Consider the following 19,934-nt stretch of genomic DNA (forward strand, 5'->3'; position numbering starts at 1 on the left):
TATGTCGGCCGCGCGCGCGCAGGCACCGTCCGCCGTGCGGGCCCCTCCGTCTTTCGCGCGGACAATGCCGACGACCCTTCCATATCCTTCGACACAGCGAGGCTCCCCAGCCACCTCCCATTGACACACGGGAGGGCACTCGCCTGTCCCGGCAGCATAAACATTGAGGAGGAGCCGTTGTTCGGTGAGGGCCTCACACAAGCCGCAGCTGCACAAGCTCGAGGTCGCCGGGTAAGCAAACGAACCGCCAACTACACGGAGAAGGAGGACAAGGTGCTCGTCGATGGATGGTTGACCATCGGGCAAGATGCGTTGACGGGTGCCGAGCGAAGGGGTCCGCATTCGGCGCCGGATCTATGAATACTTCCATGAACATCGCAAATATGGACAGGAGCCATTTGAGAGCGACCGCAGCGAAATATCGCTCCAAAAGAGGTGGGGAGCAATTCAAACGGAGTGCAACAAGTTCCAGGCGGCGTATGAGCACGCGAGGCGGCTCCCCGTTAGTGGCATGGGTGTGAAGGACTTGGTATGATTCATAACCTCAACTTATTCATCCGATGTTTGCACATTTGTTTATCGTTGTTGTCTCGCTTTGCTCTAGGTGTGGCGAGCTTTGGAATTCTACAAAGCCAACAATGGAGAGAAGACCTTTGCCTTCCCTCATTGTTGGAAGGAACTCCACGGCACCCCCAAGTTCCGGGAGGGGTACGAGGGCTACATGGCGACCTTGACCGGCAACAATCCCGCCAAAGATGCCACGGTCATTGACCTTGATGGTGGGCAGCCTTGCGGCAGCTCCGCTTCTCGTGCAAGTCGTCCACGCGGCCACAAGTCAACCAAAGCCGACATGAAGCGTGATGCGTCGTCCATGCTATTGTATGGCACTTTGAAGGAGATGCATGCGGACGGAGAGGTGTCCACGGACAAGAGGGATGAGAGGAGGCGCCGGGAGAAAGAAGAGGACAGGAAGAAATTCTTTGATGTCCAGCAGAAGAAGCTTGAGATTGAAGAGGTCAAGGCGAAGACCAAAGCTAAAGAACTTGAGCTCAAAGAGAGAGAACTTGAGCTCATAGCAATGGCAAGGGCCAAAGAGGTGGAGCTGAAGGCGAAGGAAGTTGAGCTCAAACGCCAAGCCGAGGACAACCTCATCATGAACGCCGACTTGACCAACATGAGCGAGGCAAAGAGAGCTTGGTTCGAGAAGAGACGAAGGAGATCCTCGAGCGCCCAAATTGAGTTAGACAATCTCAATTGCAATTTTTATATTTTTCTCAAACTATGACACATTTTATTTGATTTATCATGGTACATTTGATAATATTGTATGGTATTTGATAATATTTTATGTTTTCTATATATTATTTTATGTTTACGAGATATTATTATATATCAAAGTGAATCCGTGGCCGAGAGGACCTATTTTCCAAAGAAATAGGCCAAATGGCCAAATGGGTGGCCGCTGCGTTGGGCGCAGGACGCGACCCAAACGGACGCGCGGACGCGGGGCTCCGTCCGCGCGTCCGCTCGGGCACGCAAACGGCCCAAAACGGACGGCCCAGCGCGTCCGTTTGGGTCGCCCGGTTGGAGATGCCCTTATATACCTTTTTCGCCGTCGTCTCTCCCCTGACCACAATACACACCACTACTCTAGCGAATTAGGTCGTCCAATAGCCACAGCCACAAGTTCTAGCCAGCAGGAACAGGAAGCCAATCAATATTTGTGAAAGCCCACTAGCGGTCTGTACCCTATAAATACCATTGCATTCCTCCTAGTTTTTGCATACCAACCACAAAGAGTTGCAAGATCCTTAGAGAGTTGTAGGCAAGAAAGAAAGCCAGATCATATACAAATTTGAGCCGTACACTAGCAATAGCTAGTTCTTCCACGACAATGCCACAAATGAAGACCATTTTCCTAGGCATTGTTGTCCTTGCTGCATTCCTTTTAGCTTCCGAGGGTCGCGTAGCTCGGAAGGACCTAGGGATAAACCTTGGTGGTGGAGGAGGCCTGGGAATCGATACAGGGATTAACATTGGCATAGGTGGGGGTGTTAGCGGTGGCGGCTCTGGCTCGGCGTCGGGGTCGGGTTCTGCATCTGGATCGGGCTCCGGATCAGCTTCAGGTTCTGGGTCTGGCTCGGGATCTGGCTCGGGTGCCGCGTCATCGGCGGGTTCAGGTGCCGTTTCTGGTGGAGGATCCTATGCTGGGTCTGGTGCAGGCTCGGGCTCGGGTGGGGCCTCTGGCTCTGGTGCTGGTTCAGGCTCGGGTGGAGCCTCGGGTGGCGGTGCTGGTTCAGGCTCAGGTGGAGGCTCTGGTGCTGGTTCAGGCTCAGGTTCTGGTGGAGGCTCTGGTTATGGTGAAGGGCAAGGGAAAGGCGAAGGTCAGGGCCAAGGGTCTGGCTATGGGCAAGGTTCCGGCTCAGGCCATGGACAAGGTTCAGGCTCTGGTTCAGGTTATGGTGAGGGGCATGGTGAAGGCTATGGGCAAGGTTCCGGCTCTGGCCATGGACAAGGCTCAGGTTATGGTGAGGGGCATGGTGAAGGCTATGGTCAAGGAAATGGCGCCGGGTCAGGATATGGTGAAGGCCATGGCGAAGGTTATGGTCAAGGAACTGGCTTCGGACAAGGATCTGGATATGGTGAAGGTCACGGGCAAGGGTCTGGTTCAGGCTGGGGCTACGGTGAAGGCTCTGGCAGTGGATATGGAAGTGGTGCTGGTTCTGGCTATGGAGAGGGTCATGGCTCTGGGTATGGCTCTGGACATGGTAAATGATCAAGAAAGTGGACTGTTGAAGTAATAATGATATATGGTAGTGTCAAGTTTTATATTTACACTTGGACGTCATTTATGCGTGTTCCTTCAGTTCTGTAGAATTGAGTCACTCAACTAGTGGAAGGTCAAATGTATAATCCTGTCATCTATGCCGGAGTCTTTGAATAAATTTATATGATGAATAACTAACTCTTATTTGGATTAGTGCAGCTGTCTCATGTTACATTTTGATACATTCGCCTTCCATTAAAGAACAAACTTAAGTATAATATTTGTGCTACTCAAACCATTACAAGAAGTCATGGTGACATGTCACATTGCAAAGTAAAACATCATCAATATACCGTCGATGGTTCTACACATATCACCATCTAATTTGCTAAACATGCAAAAACACAAATCTGGTAAAGATCATATCATGATTGACTTTTTTTTTGGAAGAGCATATGTTAGTCAGTCTTTATACGAACGATGATTGATACACAATTGTTCATGTCAACCAATTTTCCATTTTTCTGACAAAGAGGCATGACTCCGACCTATAGAAATATCTTGAAGGATTCGGGTATATGGAATCCAACTAGAAGGGTCCATTGCAATTGGGTCAAAGTTTTTGAGTTCCAAATTATTGCTAAATGCATTCATGCCCTAATTAAGTATCATGAGGAAACTAACAAGAGGTCAAAAACACATTTCATTTTCCCTCCTCAGAGACGTCCAATGGCGCTCTCTCTCTCCCTATTCCTCCCGTCTAGACGTCTAGTTTCTGGCATGCTAGCGTACGTGCGTGCGTGCCGGACAGAGAACACTCAGCATGAGCGTTAAAATAGCAGTGAGCATGCTCGGACTTGGTCAGACAGCACAGATGATCTTATATTCATCAAGGAGATTACGAAGAAGTGCGTTGTCGTTTGGCTTATGCCATCTGTTTGACGGATACCACAAAAAAGACTATTAGAGCTGTGGACACTATGCTACGAACGCAAGTGCTCGCCCGTCGAGGTTTCCGGCCTGCTGCTGGTTATGGTGCCGAGCCATTTCGTGTATATATGGCCAGCCCTTGCATTCTGTTCGACGGTGCCAAATAGGGTGTCAAGCGGCGTCCCGCTTTAGTACTCCAAAGATAGAATTTAGGCAAATTAGTTGGTACTCCCTCCGTGCGGAAATGTAAGACGTTCTGGGAGTTTTCCGACCAGGTGAAAACGCTGTGAAAAGACATACCTACCCCCGCCTAATTTTGGATCTCATCGTTCTCGATCCATCATCATCTTCCTCGATCCCGATCTGGGCGGCGGCGTCCTCCGCCCCGAACGCCCTAGCCAGCACCTCCTCTCCCTTCTGGATCCAGCCACGAACCGAATCCATCCAGCGTGCGCCTCAAGCCTGCAGAACCGAATCCATCCCCGCGCGCGTCAAGCCAATCCATCTGCGCGCGCCGCCGAAATCCATCCAGCTGCGTGCGCGTTGTCGGCAGCTGCACGTCGTGAGCTGCACCTCTCGGAGGCTGGCCATGGGCCCCAAGCAGCAGCACCAGGATGGACACCAGCCAGTAACTCGTCGGCGTCCACGCACGCCGAGCACCCACCTAGCAGAGCGCCGTACCGCCGGCAACGCTCAGCACCATAGCCAACACCTCCATGCTCGAGGCACCTCCAGGCTTCTGCCCGGCAGCATCGTTTCATCTCCTTGGAGATGTCGGCGGCTCCATCTCAGCTCGCTGCCAGCTCCGCCCGCTCCCAAGGTCGTCAAGGCGCCCAAACCTGTCTTGCCTCAAGAACAATGGTGTTAGCAAACCAGCATGTCAAGTGCTTTGGCCTTCTTGAAGTCAGATCCAAGGAGGGCATGATTACCAACTTGCTCCAGCCCAAGCAAAACTAGTGTCATTTGTTATGTGACATATCCCCATCTGTGCCAGTATTTTTGTGCAATCAATACAAGTGCTGGAGTATTTTTGTGCAAACAATACAAGTGCTACTGGAGCAATCAACAGATTAATTGACCTTTTTGACAATAACAAGACCACAATTTCTCTACACATCACAGGAATCTACAGACCCACAAATTCAAGAACCAGAAACATACTATAAATTTCCCAAGATGTGAGATGTATTTTGAACAGACAATGAGTAAACCGGACAGGGTACGATCATAGGAATACTGCTAAATGAACATCATACTAAAGAGAACATAAGGTAATCTTCACCCTCACATTCTGGTTATTACCTGGCCCACATTTTTTCAGAGTATCTGTCTCGACAACAGCCACATCTTCATCTATTACTTCAGCTCGAGAACTCCCTGCAAATTCTTTAACAATCACCAAGTTGACGACAGACAGGTCCTGGCTGACAATGCAACCATGGAGAGATTTCCTTCTGCGCTCACCATCACACCTTCCGTATTCAGGAAAGCAGGGAGTGCCTGCAATTGATATTAATATGGAATATAAGAAATTGTTTACAACTAAAATTAGCTGACTGCAAAATTCAGATTAGACACATACCCTTGTGGACAAACTTAGTCACCTACTGTATAAATAGGAACGGAGTCAAGAATAAAACAAACTTAGGCATATAATACCTGAACTGAATCGAGTTGTTGCAAACTGTGCCTACCCAAGTTTCAAAATTTACTAGCTGAAGAAGTGATCGAAACACAGTGCTACTGTCACAAGTTCATTTTTGACAGAAAACACTCCTACTACGACTTTACAGTCAAAATTATTTACATGCAGTCAAACGCTACTTACCATTTCTGAATTTACTACTGCTACAGAGAAAGAGACGTTATTCAGAAACAAAAAAACGAATGGGCACCATATCTTATCAGTTGTTCTATGTGCCATTGCCGTTTGTCCAGATGACGATGCTGACCAGCTTGCCATTGCCGTTTGCTTCGCCATTTCCTTCAACAATAACTGCATGGTAGTGAAAATTACTCCCAAGCAAATTTTAAGAAACTTGCAGCCTAAAACATCGGCTAAAGCTAACTGAACTAACTGAAGAAAATACAGTTGACACCTAACTGAATATAACAAGAGAGTAGGAGAACAAGAGTAGTTGTATGCACTAAATTATCCACATTACTAAGCCATAATAGCAAAGGAAGAAATTACTCTGATGTTGTATGTACTAAATTCTCTGATGATCGAGATTCATACATCTAAAATAATTGTAGAAAAAAGGAGTACTAAGTGAACTCACAGATGTGATGATCAAACACACACAGATATGGGCATATACAGCAATACAAAAGAACAGGGGCTGAAGGAGCGACGTTACCTCCACACTGAAGGGGGCTGCACCACCACCACCACCAAAGAAAAATTGGAGCAACTCGCCAGCATCTCTGTCCCAACACCTAGCCAGCCCAGCACCAGCAAATGTGCAACATCACCTCAATTGGACCAGCAGCAGCCAATATGAAACATCAGCAAGAATGTCACCAGCAAATCTAGACCTCAATTGCACCCCTTCTGACAAAGAAGAAGATGACATGAACATGAAATTTGTAATACAAATCCATACGGAAATTGAAATTTGGAGTTACTTGATCCATACAGAAACTGAAATTTCGGCCACTTGTTTCCCGTAGCAACGGCAGGTGCAGCAGCCCTCCTCTGATCACTGCTTCCCAATCCTTTCTTCTGAAAAAGGATTAACACAGCCAGTCGTTAATCCTTCAAACACAACTAATCGTTGCTGGAACTTGCAGTAAGGACCATTGAACAATAAATCTTGCAAAGAAACAGACAAGCATATGCACCTTGAGAAGCAGCCAAGCAAGCGCACCTCGCTGAGAAACTCCCGCACCACTGCCGCGCCTCCAGGACAGCAGCTTCACCGTGATCTCCTGCCGCCCCTCTAGCACAGTCTGAAGCAAAGCGAGAAGGGCAAAGGAGGTTCGGCAGGTTGCGATGTGCTTGCTTGCCTTGTAGACAGGGCGGAAGCCGCCACGGCCAAGCAGATTATGGTCCGAGAAGCTAGCCTGCGGTGGCGGCCTCCAGCACGGCTAGGTCTACGGATTCACTGGCCCGCCCGCCGCGACGCGCCTGTGCCATCGTCGGCGTTCCCCGCAGATCGAGCGCATAAAAGTTTCACCTTTGACCTTGAAAGGAGAGGTTTTAGCATATAACACCACTTGTTGGTGCTCTTTTTGCACCAAACCACAACCCAAACTTTTTGTTGCAAGGAACACCAATGTTTGAGTTAATTATTTGCATGGAGCACAAACACCATAGTTAGCTACTTTAATGAATAATTAGATCGTTGGGCCCACTGTTAGCAGACGTGGCATCACTTACCGCCCAACCCCGCCGCCTATGTCATTCACATCCAGCCCTGTCGCCTACTAGCATAGCTCTTCAGCCTCGGTCACCTGCGTGACCCCTGCTGCACCTGGCCCTAGCCAGCCTCGGCTACTTGTCGGCGAGGAACCGCACAGGTCTCTGCCACCCCGCCTGAGGTGCACTCCCAACCTAGCTGTGACGCCGAGCCGTTGTCGTGGTATCGTCACGACATATGCCATAGGGTGGCTAAAGAGAGTGGTTCCTACTATGGTCTTACGGTGGTATCCGGATGCGGGTATGGGCACGAGCGACACGGCGACATGAGCCGTTGTCGTGGCAGCCGGATCGCCCTTCCGGTTCCTTCTCCTGCAAGGCTCACCAGTTTCGAGCCGGTCAGGGGAGAGACAAACCAAGCCGGATATGGCAAGTAGAAGTCGGCCCAGCCACATCGTAGACGGCCATGGCCAGACCAACGTAAACTTTGAACTAGCCGGCTCCCAAGGCAGCCGGCCACGGCTCCAGCCGGCTGCTCCTGCGCCGGCCTTTGCCGCGGGCCAGCCGGCCTTGAGCCAACTGTTCCCAGTCTTTTGCCCTACCCGGGGTCTTCCCCCCGACAGCCATGAGACGACACCTCTAGGTGCATCTCCGCTACGCTTGCGTCGCCCAGCTAGTCTCCTACATCTCCATCCTCTGCACGAGCCGAGCGAGCCTCCTCTGCCACCACGAGTCTAGTGCACATGCACACTATTTTAAACCTTGTTTGCAACCAATGTGAAGGCGTCGGAGGAAAACACGGCACCCCGTACAAGCTTTTGATGTACACAACATACAAAAACACATGAATCACTGAGAATCAATTGATGGCCACACTCGGCACTCTCCTCCATATTGGCCAGCCCCTTGTCCTCGTCCGCTTGATCTATTCAGCCAATCCGTGATCTCCGTCCATTGGCATGCCATAGTTCACCGCCATTTCAGCTTTGTCCCCTTTCTGTCCTCCTAGCCGTCGGCGAGCAACTACCCCCGCCACTGCAATCTACCACCGGAACGAGGCTCTGTTTGTCGAATTGGTTCGCTCGACCACAGTGGCTGCCACATATGTCCTAACAGTGGGTCCGGCGAGCTAATTATTTGTCAAACAAGCAAATTACACATTTTGTGTTCTGTGCAAATAATTAACCCAAATGTTGGTGTTTCTTGCAACAAGAAGCTAATGTTGTGGTTCTGTGCAAAAGGAGCACCAACATCTGGTGTTATATGCTAAAACCTCTTGAAAGGAAGATGGGTATTCCTGGAGGAGAAAGGGGGCGGTGGGAAGGGAGAGGAAGATGCCGGCCGAGATCTGGAAAATAGGGGCGGTGGCGAGGCGGGCCATGGAAGGCGGCGCGGGCGACGGAGAGGAAGCGGGCGATGGGGGAGAAGGGAGCGGGGGCGAAGCGAAGGAGTGAGCGGTGCCACGCGACCATGGAGCGAAACCTGCGGTTGCGGGAGGGTAGAATGGGAAACGCGGAAAAAATTTGTTCGTGACAAAATTTCAACGTGAATTCCCCAACGTCTTACATTTCCGCACGGAGGGAGTAGATCCGAGGGAAAGATAATGAAGGGGCCTGGGAAAAGTCTGTCCGGCATCCCGCCCGCATTGTAACCCTAGCTAGTGCCAAATGACGCAGCGTCGATATATGGCTGCTGCGTGCTCGCTTCAACGGCCACATCTCTCCTTGCTTCACTTTTGCCTCTACTACTCGATATGGTCTCTCCACTTTCATCGTGGTGCTTCACTTTCCTTCAACTTCACCTTCTCCCAGCCCGGTGGCCACGGCACCGGAGACTTGATTTTCCAGGGCGACGCTCGGTTCGACTCCGACAAGGCGCTGATCGAGCTAACAAAGAGCAACACGAGCGAAGGCATCGGGAACAGCATAGGCCGGGTTGTGTACGGAAAGCCAGTGCCGCTCTGGGACTCCGACACCCGTGAGCTCGCGACATTCACCACCACCTTCTCCTTCCAAATCAAGGCAACCGGTAATCTCAGTGGCGATGGGTTGGCTTTCTTCCTCGGGCATTACCCGCCCACAACCCCCGCCAACAACAGCGGTAAGAACATGGGCCTCTACCCCGAATACGCCGGCGTGGGACCTGTGATGGTCGGCGACGACCGGGCCGTGGCGATTGAGTTCGACACCTTCCTCAATGAGGACATCGGAGACCCCAGCAACAGTCACATGGGCATCGACGTCAACTCCATCATCTCCCAGGTGTACACTAATGTAACCTCCCCTGGCAGGAACCTCACGTCCGGAATCTCGATGATTTGTGTGATCAGCTACGATGACGCACAGGTCCTATCTGCTAATCTCCGAATCGGCGACGCGACATACCACGTCAACACAACTGTCGACCTGAGGCAGCAATTACCTAGTGGTTTATCCGCTGCTACTGGCACAGGGGTTGAGCTACATGAGATACTGTCCTGGTCATTTACCTCCACCATGGGTGACAGTCAGCCCCAGCCTCAGCCTCGGCCTCAGACACCTGCAAGTCCTGCAACAAAGAGTCCCAACAAGAAGGTTCCGTGGATGCTTCTAGCTGAGGTAATTGTAACTACCGGGGTTATTGTGATCGTGTGCATCTTTGTTGGTGTTCGTCGATGGCAGCTTTTCATAAGAAAGAGGCGATACACAGCTCTTGCCAAGGGCCTTGAACATTTCGATTATCATAAGCTGGAGCGTGCAGCAAACAGTTTCGCCGCTGGAAATAAGATCGGCGAAGGCGGTTCGGCCTGTGTTTATCAAGGTGAACTGGCATACCCACCACGGTCGGTGGCGATAAAGAAGTTCAAACTACAAACGTCCGGTCAGGGGAGGGAGGCGTTCGAGGCTGAACTCGGTATCGTCAGCCGCCTCAGGCACCGCAACCTGGTCGAGCTAATTGGCTGGTGCTACGACAGCCAGAGAAACCTGCTCGAGTTCATATGCTGGTGGTGGGACGATAGGTACACACGTCTCGTCCTCGTGAGGTTTTAGCACCACTTGTTGGTGTTCTTTTTGCACCAAACCACAACCCAAACTTTTTGTTGCAAGGAACACCAATGTTTGAGTTAATTATTTGCATGGAGCACAAACACCATAGTTAGCTACTTTAATGAATAATTAGATCGTTGGGCCCACTGTTAGCAGACGTGGCATCACTTACCGCCCAACCCCGCCGCCTATGTCATTCACATCCAGCCCTGTCGCCTACTAGCATAGCTCTTCAGCCTCAGTCACCTGCGTGACCCCTGCTGCACCTGGCCCTAGCCAGCCTCGGCTACTTGTCGGCGAGGAACCGCACAGGTCTCTGCCACCCCGCCTGAGGTGCACTCCCAACCTAGCTGTGACGCCGAGCCGTTGTCGTGGTATCGTCACGACATATGCCATAGGGTGGCTAAAGAGAGTGGTTCCTACTATGGTCTTACGGTGGTATCCGGATGCGGGTATGGGCACGAGCGACACGGCGACATGAGCCGTTGTCGTGGCAGCCGGATCGCCCTTCCAGTTCCTTCTCCTGCAAGGCTCACCAGTTTCGAGCCGGTCAGGGGAGAGACAAACCAAGCCGGATATGGCAAGTAGAAGTCGGCCCAGCCACATCGTAGACGGCCATGGCCAGACCAACGTAAACTTTGAACTAGCCGGCTCCCAAGGCAGCCGGCCACGGCTCCAGCCGGCTGCTCCTGCGCCGGCCTTTGCCGCGGGCCAGCCGGCCTTGAGCCAACTGTTCCCAGTCTTTTGCCCTACCCGGGGTCTTCCCCCCGACAGCCATGAGACGACACCTCTAGGTGCATCTCCGCTACGCTTGCGTCGCCCAGCTAGTCTCCTACATCTCCATCCTCTGCACGAGCCGAGCGAGCCTCCTCTGCCACCACGAGTCTAGTGCACATGCACACTATTTTAAACCTTGTTTGCAACCAATGTGAAGGCGTCGGAGGAAAACACGGCACCCCGTACAAGCTTTTGATGTACACAACATACAAAAACACATGAATCACTGAGAATCAATTGATGGCCACACTCGGCACTCTCCTCCATATTGGCCAGCCCCTTGTCCTCGTCTGCTTGATCTATTCAGCCAATCTGTGATCTCCGTCCATTGGCATGCCATAGTTCACCGCCATTTCAGCTTTGTCCCCTTTCTGTCCTCCTAGCCGTCGGCAGGCAACTACCCCCGCCACTGCAATCTACCACTGGAACGAGGCTCTGTTTGTCGAATTGGTTCGCTCGACCAGAGTGGCTGCCACATATGTCCTAACAGTGGGTCCGGCGAGCTAATTATTTGTCAAACAAGCAAATTACACATTTTGTGTTCTGTGCAAATAATTAACCCAAATGTTGGTGTTTCTTGCAACAAGAAGCTAATGTTGTGGTTCTGTGCAAAAGGAGCACCAACATCTGTGCAAAAGGAGCACCAACGTCCTCGTCTACGAGCTTGTGTCCGAAGGTGGTCTTGATCAACACCTGCACGGGGACAAGAGCTGGTTACCATGGTCCAAGAGGTATTTCAAACAACTCTTCGTTACTCTTATGCAATGCAAGAGTGTGTTTTTTTTTGTGTGGACCGATGAATAGCACATATAGCACAACTGTTTTTGTTCACGAACTTTACATTTAGTTATATCACTGGCAAATTCTTCCTTTATATGTTTATCTTTGTTTCTTTATAGTTTGATGAATCTCAATCATTATATATCAATATTATTTTCACAGTATAATATATAATTAATTCTATTCTGAATCATGTATATGTTACGTTGTGACAACTTGGGCACCCTACTTTTTCATTTTGACAGTTTGAACCACATTTTGAACTATATATTCCACTTTGAACCACACTTCAAAGTTTGATTTAATATTAAAATCAATATAAGAAATCATGACCACTCTGAGGAACATCTATAGGTGTTTCTCATTTGTTATCTATACATAGGCTATGATATATTATATTGATTTTGAATCATGTATTTGTTACATTGTGACAACTAGGGCCCCCTAGCTTAGCTACATCTTAATTTTCCCACTTTGAACCACATTTCAAATTTTGGTTTAATGTTAAAATTAATATACGAAATCACAACCACTCTGAAGAACATCTATAGGTATTTCTGATTTGTTATTGTTGAAATATTGGGCCCACTTTTAGTGGCCCAAATTAGATTTCAGTTTTTCCTATAAATCTCAAAGCCCACATAGTGGCAGCCTTGTGAGTTTGAGCCCAAGTTGGTGGCAGCTCACTAGGGAGTGGCAAGAGGTGGGAAGTTTAGTCCCACATGGAAAGTTGGGAGGAAGTTAGACCACCTTATAAGGTGGGTTGTTCCACCACTAGTAAGTGAGTGAGAATAGGAGTGCTACACGCGCGCTCCTCCTCCTCCTCGCTCGTCTCGACTCGACACGTCACGACGCGCGCCGCGCTCGTGGTGAGTGGATTGAGCCTCGAGCCGAGACTTTCCTTACTTTTTGCAGCTCAGGAAAACGAACAGAGTCCTAGACGGACGCGTCGCAGTTAGTCGGTTCGGGTCGCTCCCGGATCGTGGGCTATCTGTAACCGACTCGAAACGTTCGTGCGACGTGGGCGTGGCCCACGTTGCCTAGGGTTCCCGAGCCTATATAATCTCCTGCCCGGCTACCGCAGAATCATCCAATACACGAGTTAGGGTTTCCACCTCTCTCTGCTTGCGCCGCCATCGTAGCCTACTCCATCCCGCGAGCCGACGTGCATCGGCGAACGGGAGAGCAGGTCTCCGGAACCACTCGTCCTTGCGATCTTGTACGGGAGAGGGCGAATTAGGTTTTTGGGAAGCGCTCTGCGCGACTGCTCAAGTTCTTCATCACGGGTCGCCTTCCGTCCAAGTCGGGCGGTGCTGCCTACCGTCGTCTTCAACGCCATCTACTTCGACCCGTCTTCCCCGTCGTCAACAACGTTGTCATCAACAACGTTACTGCAGCGACATCATCCGCTACACCTCCACCGCCACCTCCACCGGATCGGTACGTGCGACATATCTCGATCCGTTTAGCGATGGATGTTGTACTGTTTGCTATGCTACTGTTCATGTTGATCACTACATCTAGTATGTTCGAGTTTCACATGTTAGTAGTTACTCGTCGTCATGCTTAATATTCTGGAATTAATCATGGAAATTGTGCCTAATTATCCAACAATCCAAAAACCTAATTGTAGGCAATTTCCGAGTTAACAATGGCTGGTTTTTCCGATGCACCGAGGCCGGATAAGTTTACCGGTGTGCACTTTAAGAGGTGGCAGTATAAGGCCATGCTCCGGCTTACTCATCCGAAAGTGTTCGAAGTTACCGATGGTTTACCCGAAGGAACTATATCTGACCAAGATCAGAACAAGTTCAAGGAAAACAATACTCTCTTCGTCGGATGCGTTCGAGTATTCTTGCTGATCGTCCGTGTGATGTGTACATGCACATAACGGACGGTAAAGAGCTCCGGGAGGCACCGAATGCTAAGTTCGGTGCAACCGATGCAGAGCGATGAACTGTACATCATGGAGAACTTCCATGACATCGGGATGGTTAACAACCGTTACGTAGTCGAACAAGCTCATGAGATACGAGTGCATTGCGAAAGAGCTCGAACTCCTTAAGTGTGCCTTACCCGACAAGTTTGTGGCTGGATGCATCATCGCTAAGTTGCCCCCTTCATGGAGGAACTTTGCCACAACTCTCAAACACAAGAGACGAGGAGATATCAGTTGAAAATCTGATAGCGTCTCTTGATGTTGAGGAGAAAGCTCGGGCTAAGGATAATACCGAGAAAGGAGAGGGTCGAGTCTAGCGCCAACATGGTGCGAAGAAACCCTACGAGCAAGAACAAAGGGAATAACAAGCCCTCCTTCAATAAGCCTATGAAGACTACAACCTTCAAGAAGAAGAAGATGATAAACAAAGCAGATCTGAGCTGCTTTACCTGTGGAGAGGCTGGCCACTTTTCTAAGGACTGTCCAGAGAGGGCAGACCGCAAGAAAAAGGGGAGGCAAGTCAACACTGTGACCGCTAGCAATGCTGATGGGTACGGTAATCTCTTTACTGTTCTTTCGGTATTTCAATCTCCATGTTGGTGGATTGATACAGGTGCTAATGTTCATGTGTGTGCTGATATATCCATGTTCACTTCTTACCAGGTCGCCCGGGATTCTTCCGTCTTGATGGGGAATGGGTCACATGCTTCTGTTCGTGGTGTTGGCACGGTAGATCTGAAGTTCACTTCGGGGAAGATCGTGCAGCTGAGGAACGTGCAGCATGTCCCTACTATGAACAAGAATCTCGTTAGCGGCTCCCTTCTATGCGAGAGATGGGTTTAAGGTTGTTTTAGAGTCGAATAAAGTAGTTGTTTCCAAGTTTGGACAATTTATTGGTAAAGGCTATGAGTGCGGAGGCTTGTTCCGCTTTTCGCTTTCGATTTCAGTAATAAGTCCGTGAACCATATCTCGTGGCAATGTTAGTGATGATACCAGTGTTTGGCATTCTCGTTTATGTCACATTAATTTTGGTTTAATGTCTCGGCTATCCAGTTTAAGTTTAATTCCGAATTTCACCATTGCCAAAGGTTCTAAGTGCCATAGTTGTGTGCAATCTAAGCAACCTCGGAAGCCTCACAAGGCGGCCGAGGAGAGAAACTTGGCACCTCTAGAACTCATACATTCCGATCTATGCGAGATGAATGGTGTGTTGACAAAAGGTGGAAAGAGATATTTCATGACATTGATTGATGATGCGACTAGATTTTGCTATGTTTATTTATTGCGAACTAAAGATGAAGCTTTAGACTACTTTAAAATTTATAAGGCCGAAGTTGAAAATCAACTAGAGAGAAAGATCAAGCGTCTCAGGTCGGATCGTGGTGGTGAATATTTTCCTAAAATCTTTGATGAATTCTGTGAGGAACATGGTATTATTCATGAGAGGACGCCTCCCTATTCACCCCAATCAAACGGGGTTGCCGAGAGGAAAAACCGCACGCTGACTGACTTGGTGAATTCCATGTTAGCCACTCGCTGGTTTATCAAAGGCATGGTGGGGGGAGGCTTTGTTGACTTCATGTCATGTCCTGAATAGAGTTCCTAACAAGAATAAAGATAAAACCCCTTACGAGGAGTGGGCTGGGAGAAAACCATCACTTTCGTATTTGCGCACATGGGGATGTTTGGCGAAAGTCAATATTCCAATTACTAAGAAGCGCAAACTTGGACCAAAGACAGTGGATTGTATCTTTCTAGGTTATGCTCCACGGAGTGTAGGATATAGATTTTTAGTAGTTCAATCCGAGGTACCCGATATGCATGTTGATACTATTATGGAATCTCGTGATGCAACATTTTTTGAGAATATGTTTCCTATGAAAGATATGCATAGCATTGCTAGAATTTCTACCGAGATAATTCCCGAGTCCAAGTACATCTAATGAGTATTTTGAACAATCACATGAGAATGTTACTGAGAAGGATGACAATGAAGCTCCTAAACGGAGCAAGAGACGAAGGATTGAAAAATCCTTTGGTGATGATTTCATTGTGTACCTTGTGGATGATACTCCCACGTCCATTGCAGAGGCATATGCATCTCCAGATGCAGATGACTGGAAAGAAGCTGTCCATAATGAGATGGACTCGATTCTTTCTAATGGAACTTGGGAATTGTCAGAACGACCCCATGGATGCAAGCCTGTGGGCTGCAAATGGGTGTTCAAGAAGAAGCTAAGACCTGATGGTACTATTGAAAAGTACAAGGCGCGGCTTGTAGCGAAAGGCTACACACAGAGAGAAGGCGAAGATTACTTCGACACCTATTCACCTGTCGCTAGACTTACCACCATTCGAGTACTACTATCCATGGCTGCCTCCTATGGTCTTATCGTTCATCAAATGGATGTAAAGACAGCTTTCCTTAATGGAGAGTTGGAAGAGGAAATCTATATGGATCAGCCTGATGGGTTTGTAGTAAAAGGTGAAGAAAGAAAGGTGTGCAAGTTGTTGAAATCCTTATATGGCCTGAAACAAGCACCTAAGCAATGGCATGAGAAGTTTGACAGAACTTTAACTTCTGTAGGCTTTGTTGTCAATGAGGCTGACAAGTGTGTTTACTATCGCTATGGTGGGGGCGAAGGTGTTATACTATGTTTGTATGTGGATGATATTCTGATCTTTGGTACAAACATGAGAGTAATACACGAGGTCAAGTCTTTCTTGTCAAAGAGTTTTGATATGAAAGATCTGGGAGAAGCTGATGTGATTCTGAATATCAAGCTGATTAAGAACGAGAGTGGGATTACTCTAACGCAATCCCATTATGTTGAGAAGATCTTGAGCCGGTTCGGCTATATTGATAGCAAGCCTTCTTCAACACCTTATGATCCCGAGTGTGACACTACGCAAGAACCGGAGGATTGCCATAGATCAATTGAGATATTCTCGGATCGTTGGCTCACTCATGTACTTAGCGAGCGCGACTAGACCCGACATCTCTTTTGCTCGTTAGCAAGTTGAGTAGGTTCATGTCAAACCCGGGTACTGATCATTGGCATGCACTTGATAGGGTCATGCGCTACCTATGTGGTACAATGAGTTATGGGATTCACTATTCAGGACACCCAGCTGTGCTTGAAGGATATAGTGATTCGAATTGGATCTCAGATGTAGCTGATCTGTACGCCACAAGTGGGTATGTATTTACCTTTGGAGGTGGCGTAGTATCATGGAGATCTTGCAAGCAAACCATATTGACGAGGTCAACTATGGAAGCAGAACTTGCTGCTTTAGACACAACCACCGTTGAATCGGAATGGTTGCGTGAGCTCTTGATGGACTTGCCTCGTGGTTGAAAAACCTGTTCCGGCAATCCTTTTGAATTGTGACAATCAAACTGTAATTGTCAAAGTGAACAATTCTAAGGATAACGCGAAGTCATCAAGACACGTCAAGAGACGTTTGAAGTCTGTCGGGAAATTGCGAAACTCCGGAGTAATAACCGTTACATATATTCAAACGAGACAAAAACTCGGCAGATCCCTTTACAAAGGGACTATCACGTAATGTGATAGAAAGTGCATCGAGGGAGATGGGTTTGAGACCCGTTGATGTTACACCATAGTGGTAACCCAACCTTTGTGATCGGAGATCCCGTGAATTAGGACCCGGGAAGAACAAACTAGTGGTTTAATTGAGGAGAGTATTATGTAACCCTCTCTATGTGAAGATGCACAACTCTCAGTTGCTGTAAGGCAGGTTGGCAACAAGCCTTAATGTGTTTATGTTGGCTATTTTAGCAAAGATGCTGTCCTACAGAGCATTCTTGAAATAACACACCTATATGAGTCCGATTGTTAAACGTCGCAATCTATGAGATTTGGGTGATCTCTAGTAAACTCATGAAGAGACCACGAAGTATGACGCATATGCTTCACCCGCGGGGTAGGCTACCGGCAGCCATGTACCGGTCATGACTTTGAGTGAAACCCTGTTCACGCAAAACTTGCAATTCAAGGCTTAGTCCATTGTTCAAGTGTGAGTGGATGTAGCTTAAAGTTCTAGGCGGAAGTTCAACTTAACGAGTCTCCGCTGAAACACTCGGTATATAAACAAGCAGCGAGTATTGGTAAATCTCTAAATGGGGATTTGAGATCTGGTGGGGGATTGTTGAAATATTGGGCCCACTTTTAGTGGCCCAAATTAGATTTCAGTTTTTCCTATAAATCTCAAAGCCCACATAGTGGCAGCCTTGTGAGTTTGAGCCCAAGTTGGTGGCAGCTCACTAGGGAGTGGCAAGAGGTGGGAAGTTTAGTCCCACATGGAAAGTTGGGAGGAAGTTAGACCACCTTATAAGGTGGGTTGTTCCACCACTAGTAAGTGAGTGAGAATAGGAGTGCTACACGCGCGCTCCTCCTCCTCCTCGCTCGTCTCGACTCGACACGTCACGACGCGCGCCGCGCTCGTGGTGAGTGGATTGAGCCTCGAGCCGAGACTTTCCTTACTTTTTGCAGCTCAGGAAAACGAACAGAGTCCTAGACGGACGCGTCGCAGTTAGTCGGTTCGGGTCGCTCCCGGATCGTGGGCTATCTGTAACCGACTCGAAACGTTCGTGCGACGTGGGCGTGGCCCACGTTGCCTAGGGTTCCCGAGCCTATATAATCTCCTGCCCGGCTACCGCAGAATCATCCATTACACGAGTTAGGGTTTCCACCTCTCTCTGCTTGCGCCGCCATCGTAGCCTACTCCATCCCGCGAGCCGACGTGCATCGGCGAACGGGAGAGCAGGTCTCCGGAACCACTCGTCCTTGCGATCCTGTACGGGAGAGGGCGAATTAGGTTTTTGGGAAGCGCTCGCGCGGACTGCTCAAGTTCTTCATCACGGGTCGCCTTCCGTCCAAGTCGGGCGGTGCTGCCTACCGTCGTCTTCAACGCCATCTACTTCGACCCGTCTTCCCCGTCGTCAACAACGTTGTCATCAACAACGTTACTGCAGCGACATCATCTGCTACACCTCCACCGCCACCTCCACCAGATCGGTACGTGCGACATATCTCGATCTGTTTAGCGATGGATGTTGTACTGTTTGCTATGCTACTGTTCATGTTGATCACTACATCTAGTATGTTCGAGTTTCACATGTTAGTAGTTACTGTCGTCATGCTTAATATTCTGGAATTAATCATGGAAATTGTGCCTAATTATCCAACAGTTATCTATACATAGGCTATGATATAATATATTGATTTCCATGACAACTCGAAATCTCAATTGTGATTCAAAATTGGAATATTCAGCTTATATCTTTTCAATCAGTAATATCCATTCTTAAGCGAGCCGATAGCTGATCTTTTGCTTGGAGCTTTCAAATTCCTTTGGCGGTTTTCACAATGTAACAAATAAGTTGTCAAAATGGGATATACTATAGAATAAATTGCATTGCTTAACTTTGTTGACTGAAATTAGCCTGAGCCATGTGTTAACGTGCATGCTTTGACGAACAGGTACGAAATAATCGTCGGCCTAGGGTCAGCAATACAATACCTCCATGTAGACTGTGAGCAACATCAGCAGTGTATCGTGCATGGGGATATTAAATCGAGCAACATACTGCTCGACTCATCGTATAGTGCCAAGTTGGCTGACTTTGGATGTGCAAGGTTTGTTCACCATGAAACTGGTTCCAAGACAACAAATGTCGTACAGGGCACTTACGGGTATATAGACCCCGTGTTCATGAATACGAGCCAGCGGAACAGGGAGTCGGACATCTATAGTTTCGGCGTCCTTCTGCTAGAGATGGTCTCTGGCTGGGACCCGACTATCCAAAATAAGCCCCCATTGCCGTCACGGGTAACGGAATTGTACCAAAGCGATGCGCTCATGGAAGCCGTAGATGAAAGGCTGATTGGCGGCGAGGGCGAGTCCAGCTCTGCCCGGCGCCAGATGGAGCAAGTGCTACTAGTCGGGCTCATGTGCTTGCACCAGGATCCGAGCAGCCGGCCGTCCATCGCTCAAGCCATGGATGCCCTGCGATCGGAGGACGACAGGTTTGACATCACTCCACGGACGCGGCGGTCTCCGTCGTTGTCAATACAGGTCTCTGATGGCGTCCACTCTTCCACTACCAGCTGGTCTGATGATCATTAGCTTTTCCACTTGATACGTATGATGAATCTAGCTTAGCTTGACTATCTCTTGTTTTCATGCTACCATTTTTGGTGAATGCCGTGGCAGAGAAGTTGCTAAATTCTGTATTGCTATGGTTCGCTTGATTTGTGGAACAACTATCGGAACTCACCGAGGGCGTGGGCATAGCACAGTGGTTGGGGTCGCAGTGGCGCACCCCAG

The 19,934-nt window shown here is 48.8% G+C and overlaps 2 protein-coding genes and 1 long non-coding RNA gene across 3 annotated transcripts; 2 read left to right on the forward strand and 1 right to left on the reverse strand.

Annotated features, from left to right (window-relative positions):
- The first annotated feature begins 1,774 nt into the window (after positions 1-1,774).
- LOC124653476 (glycine-rich cell wall structural protein 2-like) lies at positions 1,775-2,980 on the forward strand. The gene has a single exon (XM_047192537.1). It carries the CDS (start codon positions 1,895-1,897, stop codon positions 2,774-2,776), a length of 882 nt encoding a protein of 293 aa, XP_047048493.1. The 5' UTR covers positions 1,775-1,894; the 3' UTR covers positions 2,777-2,980.
- A 1,400-nt stretch (positions 2,981-4,380) lies between these two features.
- On the reverse strand, positions 4,381-6,869 carry LOC124654987. Its single transcript, XR_006988537.1, has 4 exons — positions 6,542-6,869; positions 6,337-6,422; positions 5,000-5,693; positions 4,381-4,540 (listed from the first exon to the last, which is right to left on the reverse strand). It is a non-coding gene; the product is annotated as an uncharacterized LOC124654987 (long non-coding RNA).
- Positions 6,870-8,725: 1,856 nt separating this feature from the next.
- On the forward strand, positions 8,726-19,733 carry LOC124656920 (L-type lectin-domain containing receptor kinase IX.1-like). Its single transcript, XM_047195569.1, has 3 exons — positions 8,726-10,080; positions 11,503-11,592; positions 19,088-19,733. Exons 1-3 carry the CDS (start codon positions 8,726-8,728, stop codon positions 19,731-19,733), a joined length of 2,091 nt encoding a protein of 696 aa, XP_047051525.1.
- Positions 19,734-19,934: the final 201 nt, after the last annotated feature.

Source organism: Lolium rigidum, chromosome 5 (assembly GCF_022539505.1).
Source record: "Lolium rigidum isolate FL_2022 chromosome 5, APGP_CSIRO_Lrig_0.1, whole genome shotgun sequence".
Lineage (NCBI taxonomy): Eukaryota > Viridiplantae > Streptophyta > Magnoliopsida > Poales > Poaceae > Lolium > Lolium rigidum.

Bases quoted from the DNA above. Each gene is read 5' to 3' on its own strand.
- LOC124653476 (XM_047192537.1), top strand. From the start codon at position 1,895: ATGCCACAAATGAAGACCATTTTCCTAGGCATTGTTGTCCTTGCTGCA.
- LOC124656920 (XM_047195569.1), top strand. From the start codon at position 8,726: ATGACGCAGCGTCGATATATGGCTGCTGCGTGCTCGCTTCAACGGCCA. The intron at 10,081-11,502 runs GTTTTAGCACCA...GTGCAAAAGGAG, and splicing joins ACACGTCTCGTCCTCGTGAG to CACCAACGTCCTCGTCTACG. The intron at 11,593-19,087 runs GTATTTCAAACA...TTTGACGAACAG, and splicing joins TGGTTACCATGGTCCAAGAG to GTACGAAATAATCGTCGGCC.